At 38.1% G+C, this 13,285-nt stretch overlaps 1 protein-coding gene across 2 annotated transcripts; it reads left to right on the top strand.

The window, feature by feature from the left end:
- Nucleotides 1–2,607: 2,607 nt before the first annotated feature.
- LOC139132994 (somatostatin receptor type 2-like) lies at nt 2,608–9,851 on the top strand. Of its 2 annotated transcripts, none has more exons than XM_070699336.1 (3): nt 2,608–3,101; nt 3,915–4,007; nt 5,339–9,851. In XM_070699336.1, the coding sequence occupies exon 3, from the start codon at nt 5,474–5,476 to the stop codon at nt 6,455–6,457; it is 984 nt and encodes a 327-aa protein (XP_070555437.1). In that variant the 5' UTR covers nt 2,608–3,101; nt 3,915–4,007; nt 5,339–5,473; the 3' UTR covers nt 6,458–9,851. The 2 variants fall into 2 exon arrangements, with proteins under 2 accessions (XP_070555437.1, XP_070555436.1); XM_070699335.1 differs by having other exon boundaries at nt 5,345–7,189.
- Nucleotides 9,852–13,285: the final 3,434 nt, after the last annotated feature.

Below are 13,285 nucleotides of genomic sequence, written 5' to 3'. Positions count from 1 at the left end.
GTCCCATGTCTTTCTTCCCCTTCACAAATATTAATTTCCTAGCCCGTGACATTCCACAAGGCCATACCGGGGTCCAACATTAAAATTATACGTTTAAGCCACTACTTAAAATAAATAGTTTCATACACAACATAACACATATGCGACGATTTTTTTTACACTGACATAAACATTAAATATGTAGAAGTTACTATTCTAATTCTCTTCAAACATCGAGATAGCAATCAGAATCTTTGACAAGCAATTAATTTCACACTCTGTTTTTCGATATTTGAAAGCCAGTACTTCAAACAACCACCACTGACTACTTTCCACTTATGGTAACGGAATCATATGCGGGTAGAGTGGATGGCGAATTCTCCATTTATTTATTGCCTTGTCAACTTTATTTGATTAGGTGACAAGTAGAGTAACACCACTTGTAACCTAAAATGCCTGAAGCTCTCGGAAAAAATGAAGTTATAAACATCTAAGCAAACACGAAATCTTCAACATTTATGTTTTGCCGAGTCTTTTGCGCATAAAATATATCTGCACAAAAATTAGATGCACTTACAGCACCAATAATTATTCAAGTTATTTAAGTTGACCTATTCATATCTTGTAAGATATTGGCGTCCTTCATACCAATTATATTGGTGATATTATACCTGAAAGTATTGCGCACACTTATGAATGATTCTGCACGCTATCTGTGCGTGCGTGTGTGTGTGTGTGTACAGGCAAGTAGGCAGGCAAGAATTCATGTGATCAGTGATTATATTTATTGGCAGCTTGCCAAGAGGCCATGAATTGTTAGAGGACTAGTGGTATATGTATTATAGAAATGCAACGCTTTATAGAATTATCTGGAATCATATCGATATTCCATTTTATATCAACACTGTATATTTTTATAAAAATACAATACACATGGCTGTACTATGTAAAATATGTATTGGCGTATTTTTTGTTTGCATTGAATGGCGACTCAACTGTAAACAGAAACAGAAATGGCATCCTTTTACCTGTAATATTTGACACTTCAACTTCTTTATCTTATTGTCATCATCTTAAACTGTGAATCAAAACCTTTATGTGACTATACAACCGAGGCACTTAAGGCACCGCTTTTATGTTGTTTGATGGTAGAGTATGTCACATTTTCAAAGAGAAGTAGGAGATAATTATATTCACAACATGACATGCATTGATTCTGAAACGAGCTATCTTCCCTTGCTTTGAACATAAGAATATTAATGAACAACATTGCCAAAGTTCAACGTAGTATGCAGACACCCTACTGCCAAATGTCTTAATCGACCCATATGTTAGCCTTGTAACCTCAACAAATGTAATAATCTCCACCAATGTAATATCAACTACAACTGTAATAAAATCAACCACAAATGTAATAAACCAACCAACCATTAATGTAACAACCCGCAACCACAAATGTAATAAACAAATTAACCATAAATGCAATAACACTCAACCATTAATGTAATAAACTTGAACTTGTATATGTGATCATTTGTTTATCAATGCCCTGAGTAAATAATAACTTTATTAAGACAAGTGTAATGTTATAACATACTTTCCTGAAACTAGGTTTCATTTCCGAAACACAGAATATAGTACTTTGAGAACACACTCAGAAAACGGCGAGGTACTGATCAAACCGTTAGATAATGGAAGTGGAACAGCAGTTCTAGACACTGATAATTACATAATAAGGAAGTGTCAAAATAACTCGTCAACCAGTGATATGATACAGTTTATGACAGATGACTCAGAACAAACAACAGAGAAATATACCTTATAACAGAAATTTACGACACAAAACATGTTGACGAGAACATATCCATATTTCAATTTAGTCAAAAAACATTACGAACAATACCTTGGACACAGTTGAACAAAATTATGCATCCTAACACCCCAGCAAAGGAACAAACTTCAAGTGAGACAACATAGGAATACCGAAAATCTATCGATTATTCCACACAATTTATCCACTGAAGATGATTTTGAGGCGACTGATTATGAAAGTGCGGCAAATTTCGAAAAAAAACGGCTCCACTCTGTAGTAGAGACTTCACTGACACTCAGATTACAGCTGTGTCTCGCCATGGCCAATCAGTTTAGTACACAAAATAGGGAAACGTAAAATACACTTTCAAATATACAAAACACACTAAACGCAAACAATTAAGATATGAATAATGTGTGGAGTTGCTTTGCTTATTACAGAGATAAACATTGAAGGGCTAATTCCTCAAAATCAAGTACAAAATAGATTTATTACATTTATGGTTGACAAGTATTACATTTATGGGTGATTTTTTTATTTCATTTATGTTTACCATTTATTACAATTGTGGTTGGTGTTTTTATTACATTTATGGTTGATTTTTGTTTATGGGTGATATTACATTTATGGGTGCATTTTATTACAATTATGGTTGATGTTACATTTATGGAGGTTATTACATTTATGGAGGTTACAAGCCTGCTCCGAGATTGGATTTCGCTTAACATAGAAGCGCCTAAAGGACAGTTTTGTGGACTTTAAGACTTTTACACAATTCGTTTGGCCTGCCACATGTAGGGGCTTCTTTTTAGGCCTATCGAGTAAATAAAGTTTAACTGGCTTAGTTTTGTTAAAAATCGGGAATTATGTTTCCCCATAGAGATAACACAAGGATGACAGCAATCGATAAATATTATCGGGCAATTTGTTTTTCTCGTACCAAAATTTGCATGGTGATCCTGATTTTTTATTCTTGATTTTGAAAGAGCATGGTGGAAATTCTGTTCGTGGACTTGGATAAATTTTGATCAAGGTCTGTTATTCGTTTTCGAGGTCCCAACTACTTCAATTTGTAAATATACTCTGTAGTGTGGGTGTTAAGTCATGCGCATTTGAAATCCTAATTGCAAATCCATGCAAATGCTGACATTTTGCCACAAATAGTGACCAACCATTTTGCATCATTAAGACTATATATTTTGAAAACTTGCGAGGTGGTTCATCATTGGCGAATATTGCTGAACAGCCCTCATCATGGAACAATTTTTGTTGATAAGCCTGATCGTAGCAGTGGCGTTCTCTCGGACCGGTAAGCAGATTTTACTTAAAGCGTGGTCCATCTTTTCTAATTAAAAGAAATGAAATTGCGTTTTTTCTTTACCTGTATTTTAAAATATAACGCTTGAAGTCGCAGCTACCAATAGTAACATCGTACCTGAAAACCTAGGAATACGTCCGTAAAACAGTTGAAAATTAGGCGTATGATACAATGTATAGGTAACGGTGCAACCGTGAAAGAGGCTGATTAGGGATATACATGACTGTGCGGATGATCTTGAGAAAGCCAGAGATTTTATCGAAACATACCCATCATAATTTCTGTTGTACATAAATACACCCATAAAAAGGTAACAATCGATTCGTCTAAAATCTGTAAGCTTAATGCTCCTGAAAATCAGTTCTTTTTAATGGTCAACGATATCACCATTTTGTTAGTATGGGTCCGCGGGAGTCTTTTTGGTATTGTTACTCACCCGCACATGCAGAATACAAAGAACTGTAGAAGACGTAATGCCTCAGCTACCTGCTCGATATGAGACACCGCGGGCCACCTAAAACTAATTGTTCCGATCTGCCCTATGGTTGTCATCTGCATATCCCAGGCTGCTCTCCGTAATAAAAGATAGGAAGACATTCCCTTGGATAAAGACGGTCCTATTGCTTGGTAGAGAGTACCAAGTGTAATTCACTCCGCCGATAATTTATTTAAATACCGTGCAATATTTCGGTATAGATACAGGTAATTTTCCTATTCAAAAGATGTAAACGTATCAAAGCGGTCGAATTATTTAATAATAGTTATCTCTTTTCTTGTCTTTATTGAATGGTATCGGACTGCTAGTTAGATTACAGGCCATCGAATCCTTTGAAAGCCTTTATCTGAGAACGACTATACACGATTGATCACTGAGATATTTTGAAGACTATTGTCTGAGTAAGTACGCTTTAGAAAACATCAAAGATTTTGTCTTATGCCGATTTTGAACAGTTTGAAGGGCGTGGGTCGTAATTTACGATTGAATATGTGCGAGATACGAGTCTCAGCATAGACAGTTGAGTTGAATTTTGATATCCACCGTCTATAGTCTTACTGAATTATTTGCGATATTTTGTCTTACAAGAGCTGGTGTCAGGGCAACCGTTTAAAAAAGCGTCTTTCAACTTTCACAATGAGGCTAAAGCTAATATAGCCCTTGCGGCTCTCGGGCACCGTTCTCGATGGGTCAACACAGAATATTTTGACATGCGCAAACGGCGACCTGGGCTCTGAATCAGGAATAAGGATCATGTGGGTCTAAATCCGAGATAAAAGTATTTATAGTACCTAAAACCAGACCAGCAAAACCAGCAAAAAATTAGATAGCCATGAAAGCGAAGTGCATGTCGTAACTATTGATTTGCAATCACGCATGCGTGCATCAGTCACGTTTTCAACAAAATTGCGTCGGCCATTTTCTACAGCATGACAAGATATGGCTCTGAATTACAGTAATTTGTAGGAAGATTTGGACCTCAAATATTGCTGTACCGCTTCTGATGAGACGTCATAGAGGGATACCGCCTTTGAATCAGACCGACAAATGTTTAATTATCGAACCGGCGGTTCTATATATACCTTTTCTGCTCATGAATTGAAATTTCAAGCATTTGTCCAAAGAAGTTACATTTCTATGGGTTTCGCCGCCCTTTTGAAACAGAGCGACGCTCATATGATTAGATACATCACATGTCTATCTTCTTTGCCCCTCTTTCTAATGTGGACCGCTTACAAGAAGCGCCATGGGTTGTTTTTTTTTTTGGGGGGGGGGGGTGCGGGGAATATTCCCTTTATCCGCAAAGAACCAATATGCACGTACGCACACAAAAGTTGCATACCTCTTTGAGAAAATACGCCTTGATATTTACTGTACAATTTCTCCTTCAAAGAACAAGTTCATGGATGTATACGCGTGCTTGCTTCTCGGATCTTGGCTTTTTAAACTCAAATATCAGTTTCCCTTTAGTAAAATGTCAATTTTAATATGGCTGTTTATCCTGCATCTTGCCACCGATATCAATTCGTCGGGGGGCGCTTCGAGATCAAATTCAAAGACAATCTTGAAACAGACTCTAGGCTTCAAAATATCATCGTCTACCTGTTGAATTTCCGATGTAAGCATATGGCCCAAAAGCTAGTTCTTCCTTGTTCAACTGTCCCTGGTACAGGGAAGGTGAACGACCGTACACATGTTGTCACAGGCTATCGCTTATTAATTTCCATTTCAGTTCCAGGCCAGAGAGGAAGTTCGAGTTCAAATAAACTCTCGTCATATCTCTCTGTCATCGCCTGAAGGGGACGACATAGAATTCATACAACTGTTTATTACGCCGACAAGCATTGTACAGGACTTGAATGACACGATGGAGGACAATATCACTGCGTCACCCAACATAACTTCAACCAGCGAGACAGGGCCGTCTGTCGACTGGGTCAAGAACTGCGAACTGGCGCTAGGAATTATTGGCAGCATCGGCAATATACTGGTGTGCATAATTGTACTTGGCAGCAAATACATGAAATCAATGACAAATTATTTCATCATGAGCTTGGCAGTGGCTGATGGCTGGACGTCGCTACTGTTGATCTTTAACCGATATTTACTTAGCGCCGTCACAGTCGTGTACCCGCCGGGGTTTGCTGGGGTTATGTACTGCCGTATATGGGAGAGTCAGCTTCTGTTTTGGGTCGGCATTAAATGCTCGGTATTCAATCTTGTCGCTGTAACTCTGGAACGCTACTTTGCAATCGTCCATCCTTTTGTATACCAGCGGAAATTTACTGTCAAAACGGCCGCCATCATGATTGGGGCAACATGGGGGATATCATTTTTCTCCGAAATACAATTCGTGTTTTTCCATGATTTCCAAACGGTCGACGGCGTCCGAGTTTGCCAGTTTTCGTGGCCAAGCAACTCGGCCAGTGTCATCGTTGGCGTGGTGAGCTTTCTGTCCACTTACTTAATTCCCATCATCATTATGTTTTGGTGTTACTTAAAGATTGTTAAAAGTCTGAAAAACAGCGCCGAGCAGCTAACCACAAACAACGCATCCGTCGTCGACACTGGCCCGGCAGCGACGCTCCTTCGTGCCCGTAAGAAAGTAATACGGGTCCTGTTGGTGGTCATGTTAGCCTTCACCATCTGCTGGACGCCCAACCAGTTTCTCTTTCTGTTCTTCAACTTTGGCGCCCCCATAGAGTACGCCAGTGTGTACTACAGCTTCTTCGTCCTGTTGGCCTTTTCAAACTCAGTCATCAATCCCATAATATACGCCTTCAAGTACAAACAGTTTCGCCGTGGATTTTGCGAGGTGTTTTGCCCTCGCTGGTCGGGGTTAAAAAAGTGAACGATACGTCCTTTGTCGCTACGAGTGCAGTGCCATGAAAATGCTATTAGTGCAAGATACGGGGCACATTAGTATTAATTTATGCAAATTATATTAATGAGCATTGTTTCGGTATTGAAATTTTATGCTAATGATTCTTTATCAATGTGGAAATCATCATCTGCCCCGAATTGTGCATTATATATAAAATGGGCTAGCATGTGAATAGTGCTGTCACACCCACTGTTTTGGTCTGCAAGGTTCAATTCATTGCATATAGCACGTGTAAAGATACCAGTGGAAATTCTAACAATTTTAACATAATAATATATTGACTGACCTTTGTTTTAATTCTTAGATACTCTCCATTGTTGAAAGAACAAATTTTACTTATTGTGGGTTTTTGACACCTATTTATTATTTTCTCTGTGCACACGCATGATGTGATGGAAAGAGCGAGTTATTGTTTCTCGCGGTATCATATATGTGTATTAATAGGTAAAAATCTCATCCTTAAAGATAATGTTGATAAACTGATTCTTTGGTTTTCTTTCTGTAACTTCTATAATTAAGGTTAGCTACATTTTGGACAGTAGTCAATTAATTTCTCAGACTACCTCACAAACTTTCACCGGACCGCCATTACTTTGCATTGACTGTGAAATGTTTTTGTTTTCGTTTGATTTTGCACCTTTCTATATTTATGTATATAGATTACAAGTTTTTATCATGTACATTTCTGTATCATTTATATATGGGTAAAATTAATAAAAAAAATAATATTGATCAATTAAAGGCACGAAATTATGGTTGGTACAGAAACATATGCGTCGTGAAATGTCTTTCCCTTGGTTTAAAAAAAATTAAATCGTTTCAATTTTCAGAAAATTGAAACATGATCAAGGGTAGTATATTTCTTAGATTTTACATCTCGTGAACTTTTATCACATACATGAGTATATTACCTTCTCTCAGTATGCATTTAGATTTAGTGAAAAAAAAGAGCAAAACAAAATGATTACGTCTTGCAGTATCGTTTCTGAAATAACTTTGTGAAATAAAAAGAAGCAGGCTCATTATATCACAAATTAAAGCTAGGTGTCTGATGACTGATTGATTTCCGACAGCAAAAGATAGAAGTTTCTATTTTGAATTATATTATCATGCCCTGTCCATTTCGTTTTAATTGGTCGAGCTGAGACACGTGACTGCCCACAAATACACAGTAATGGTTTGTTTTCATGCCCGTGATGCTAAATTAAAGGGCTCGGCAAGCCTCGCCGGTTAATTTTTGGCTTTCCTCTCGCCCTTGCCCATAAATAAACGTTAATGGTCAGCGCGTCGCCCGTTATTTCTATAATCACAATTTCTACAGAAAGACACCATCTTTACCTTATTATCGAAGTCTCACAACGTTCTTTGTTAGACTTAAACGTTCTTGACCATGTCAAGAGTAACTCAGGGCAGTATGCGCCTCGAAAGTGAACGACTTAAACTTTTGCTCAAATTTCCCCCAACGAAACTTTCAGCCATTCTCTTACCAAGTCAAGTATAAAAATTAGGGGTCACCGCGCAAAGTGTGGTACTAGAGAAACAAATTACCTGAAATTTTTATTGACCCGATATTTGAAATTCAAAATGGCCGCCATCATTGTGTTAACTCTATGGGGTAAAAGAAAATTTTCGATTTTCAAAAAACTAAGACAGTGAAAATTTTTCCTATTCCAAGAACGTAAAATGGGCCCCACAAGTGATCGATCAGAATTCCTGAAAGAATTTAAGAGTTCGAATATTTGTTCCCAAGGTGCATTCTACATTAATTAAATAAACCTTATTAGTCATTCAAACCCTATTAGCCATTCAAACCTTATTAGTCATTCAAACCTTATTAGTCATTCATATTCCGTCCTTATATAGACAATCTGTACGGATGAACCGACAATTAGTGAAAGAGTTTTCTAACTATTGTAATTATTGAGTGGGGAATTTTTGTAAATGCATTGTCTATCTGTCTGTCTCTGTGTGGTACTGGTTAAGAAGAGTGGAAACAAACAAGCGTTTTCCTTTCCAAACTCAACGATTTCCTAAGTTGACCGTGATTAAAGGGCCTTTAGCTGCAACATTTGTTGATTGGATTTTTAAAATTATTTTTGTTGTGTATGTCAATTACAAGTTCCATTCTCTAAAATATGTTTGGACACCAACTACTCGTTAACACAGCACCAACTCACAGCATGTAAAATTTACTGTTTCCGTTGCATTTGAATTCTAGTCCAGACCAGAATCCACTTGTCAACAATGACAACGCAGTCTAACAGATACAGGCTGAGTTGACAAGTTGAATACTGTATATCTCAACATGCTTTCGGAAGGAGAATATGAAACTGTTGTTGACATTAAAAACAAACATAGTGAAACAATCATAAAAAGTTACATTTACTGGTCCTATTGAAACGATATCTCTGCTTGCGTTCCCTTCTCTTCGCTTGCCATGATCTAACTTCTTCCTACTTTAAATGAGATCGTTAGTTAATTTAAACATCGTGATTTACGAATGCAATCAACGCACAGTTGATTCGAAATTTTTATACGAAGTTGGAAAATAGCCTGAGTGAAAATTACCAAGTTTTTCTGCTTTTACTCTGTATTGAATTAATTAATCTGTAGGAAATGACAGTTCTCAGAATTCTTTCTGTACAATGTAATATATAAAGTGGTTGTTCCGTATGAGCCATCCATTATATATTTGTAAATAAACGTTTTGGCAACCTTCACTGAAAGGAAACGGCAGTGTTTCAGTCTTAGTCAGCTCAGAGAGCTGGATTAAATCCAAGAATATGGTGCAATTCTACGAGATGTATCTCAAACAGTAAAATGGTAACATTCTTTCGTTCAATAAAGTTGCTTGTCTTTTCACTGTTACCTATAAGATACACACTTGTACAGAAGATGGCAATATTTTTACTTTTCCATGGTCACCCACCTAAACCTGTGAAATGTCTTATTCTGTTTATGAGCTGGTTCTCGAAATCAAAAAATGTGATAGACAAATATTAACTCAAAGAATTGTGTGTAAAATCAGATATTGATACTTTTGAATAAATGCCATTACACAATCTGACCAGTCATTTGCATGAGGAGTCTGTGCAACTCAATTACATCTCTATTCATTGTCGTAGGAAAGTTTAAGTGTGTAACCTCACAGCGATAGTTAGCGGGTATTTGTGAGGGCGTTGTTCTTTGTATGAAAATGCTGTTTATTTCAGTGATGTCAAACAACGACACGAGTGATAAAATGAGATTTTGCAACCGCTGACTTTACTATTTACCAAATTACACTGGTTTTTATTGTAGTACATTTTGCACAAATACAGCCAAAATTGGAGTAATAAATGTGTCAAGACACGCTGAATTCAAATTAAAATTGTGATTGTGTCATGATTCAGCGAATGAAAGAGAAGCGAGGCTGGAACTAAAAATGATCTGTTGAGTTGGAACGGGTTTATTGAATATGGAGCCGTTGCTACGCCTCAAGGCCCAGCCGCCGATACATCAGAGTATTCACAATTTAGAGAGTGGAGGGGTGAGTGAGAGTGACTAGTAAGAGATAATCTCTCTCCTTTTCATACTGTACTGTTGCTATGCTGATACCGATGCCATAAAGAATAAAATTACAAGACTTCTGAAAACATACAAGAGTATAAATTATAACTAGCCCGTACGAGGCAAGTTGTTTTCGATGCAAGTTATGAGGAAAATTGAATTAAATTGATATTAGTAAATGAAAGGTCCTATCCCTTACGAGTGAACATGGCACGTGGGCTGCATAACGTCACTCATTGTCTCTCTTTGCGTGATGTGGTCTCATGTGAAACTTGAATGGCGTGTGATCATTAAAATAAAAACAAAGGGCCGTGAAAAATGAATATTGCTTTCATGCAGGAATAGGTGAGATCTTCGCGCTTAATCGCGTGGAAGCTGAATTTGGCTTATTTCTTGGTTTATGCCAACTAAACAAAATGACGGAATTCAAACATGAGCATCGCATTTAACCAGGCTTAATGAACACTTACCTGTCTAGATGAAAAGGCTCAATAACATTTCACCTGCAAGAGTCACGATATGCGGAAGACCATTTTGTCACTAATATTTCACATAAAATATGAGCACCATATCACAGTCTATCCCCTTCTGAAAAAATATATGGATTTTTCTCACTTCTACATCATCTGGAGAGAGAGAGAGAGAGAGAGAGAGAGAGAGAGAGAGAGAGAGAGAGAGAGAGAGAGAGAGAGAGAGAGAGAGAGAGAGAGAGAGAGAGAGAGATGCATATCTCCCTAACATGCTGTCAGCTGTCGATTTAACTTCCCTCAATGAAGGTTAAGTCTCAATACAGGAGAATACCCACACCAATTATAAAAAGTGTCATGTAAGTTTACACTTTTGCTATCCCGCTTGGTTTGAAGTGTACACTGATTCATGGCTTAATAAGCATTAACTTTCATATATGCAAATCAATATGCACGTGTAGTTCGTTGCCAAAGTCCTGTGATTCCCTGTGACGAGTACAATACAAGTCTCTCTCTCTCTCTCTCTCTCTCTCTCTCTCTCTGCGTTAATCATTAATTGTTGACCTCAGTTTGCCACAGTGAAAGCATCACCCTTCTTATAGCGCCATTGCTGCCTTGGAAGGGAGCTGCGGTCTCTTTGTGACTGGTAGTGCGCCATCATGCGGTAAGATACTAATCTATCACTTACAAATATATGTATTTCTTTTGGCATTTTTAATGAATCTTTGATCTGTAAATTTAAGAAATTATCATCATCATTTTCATCGTCATCATCGTCGTTGTCGCTGTCATCGTCGTCATAGTCACAATAAACATGAAATCAAAGATAATTTTGGGGAGGGGGTTGGTTGTTTGCATAATTATTGTCGGTGTACGTCGGCTCTCCCAAAAGCTAACTTTTTTAGAGCGGAAAAGTATGAAAAGAGCGGAAGTGAAAAGTGTGATGGCAAAGACGTGTATATGTAAGAAAGATGACATTTTACAAAGATATCGAGCCATTTTTATTTTACGTTCACTTTGCAAATACATAACATCTAAATTCACGACCTATTGTTGAAAAAGTCTACTTTCATTTGATAACGTTGTCTTAATTTGAGCTGGAGAGTACATTTGAATTGCAGTAATTAATTAAAGGTACAACCCAACATTGCCCCATTTTCCGTTAATCAACAGTAGTAAAATTGACTTTTAAAAAATAATCTTCAAGGTCTCTCTTCTGTATCGGTGAGGAATTTCGGAAGCCCTCATAAGGCCAGAGAAAAAAAAATCTTGTTCATCGGATTTTTTGGACCAAGTTCCAGGAGCGGCGAACGAAAAGTTTTTTTTTATTTTTTTAGGCCGAAGGTAAACGCGGTTCTCTGGCATTTTTGCACAAACGGCACTTGTTACTAATTACGTGATGGTCTTCGCGTAGTCTGTTTAAGGTATTCTAACAGCTAGATCTTTGGTGTTTGGAAGCCCTCACTTGTTTATCTGACGCTCAGTGCTTTACGCATTGCGAAATCTTCTCTTTTAGACTTGTTACACGCTTGGACGTTAAGCGTCGTCGATGAACTTCCATCGAGAGGTTGTTTTAACTTCACAAATAAGAAGACGCCACGTCCTCACTTTTTTCACAACAGCGCCTCCACGTGATCTGATGGGACTAAAATGATGGCATGCAGGTCACGTCTTTGAGGTTATCATCGATCGAGGTCCCAAATTCTGTTCGCTGAAATTTGGCAAGGGGACCTGACGTCATCTCAGGCTGATTGATTTCCTGTGAAAATGCGGGGTTTCTGCAATGATAACCTAAATTTCGTTATTTATTATGAAAATAATTGTGTCGGATAACGTGGATGACTACTTGATAAAGGACAAGGACAAGGACAAGTTCAACATAATATTCCCTATGCTAAGCTGATAATACTGACTTGCTTAATTTTTTTTTAATTTTGTGACCTTTGAACCCACGAGTACTGATTGCCGCGTTCATCCTGACTCAAAAGCTGACCTTTCGCCCAAAAGTTAGCATTCTTGAATCCAACAAGTATCTCTATCTACATGCACTACCCAAACACTCTCGGAATAGACTCACTTCACGCCTGCAACGGAAAAGTTGCTGAAAAAGGGGTGATGACGACAGCTCATGATATAGATCTTGTGGCGGCCATCGACTATGTAGCACGGTGCGGAAAGCAAGCGCAGAGCTAGCGTTCTTTTGTTAGCAAGGCTGGTTTTCGCCCGAGTGCTCATGGGTTGAATGAGATTAACAATGGGGCAGATCGTCCATGTAGCCGACACGAACACGAAGTGTCTGTTACCGGCTACCAAAAAGTATGAAAAATCGTAAAGAATGAGCTACCAATGGCTTGTTTGGCGGCTGATACGAACTGTTCCCTTGCATAGAGAGAGAAAAGTAGGCTTTGCGTAAGTTTACAAGTGCGGCTGAGCACATCGTGTACCTAGGCGAGTCGGGTGTGCTCGAAAACGAAGATTAATGCAAGTTTTGGATTCAAGATTGACGTATTTCTGAGGCACTACCAGCGGTTTTGTCTTTGGCAGTTAGCGGGGCTGTTGTGGGAGGCCGTATAACGCTGGTATAACCCTGCCACGCAGAGCTAGCGTTGTCAGCGTGAAGCGCATAATGTCGATTCTGAGGGCAACTGAGAAGAGCATGTAAATAGGGATATTTGTTGAGTTCAACAATGCCATATTTGAGGCGAAAGTAGGATTTTAACCCAGGCTGACAGCAAACAGTATCGGTAGGTTTAAAGGTCACAAAGCTAAAAAAAATTAC

This window comes from Ptychodera flava, chromosome 5 (genome assembly GCF_041260155.1).
Source record: "Ptychodera flava strain L36383 chromosome 5, AS_Pfla_20210202, whole genome shotgun sequence".
Taxonomy (NCBI): Eukaryota; Metazoa; Hemichordata; class Enteropneusta; family Ptychoderidae; genus Ptychodera; species Ptychodera flava.
The sequence above is the reverse complement of the archived record's forward strand: the minus strand, read 5'-3'. Positions and strand labels throughout refer to the sequence as shown.

Bases quoted from the DNA above. Each gene is read 5' to 3' on its own strand.
- LOC139132994 (XM_070699336.1), top strand. From the start codon at position 5,474: ATGGAGGACAATATCACTGCGTCACCCAACATAACTTCAACCAGCGAG.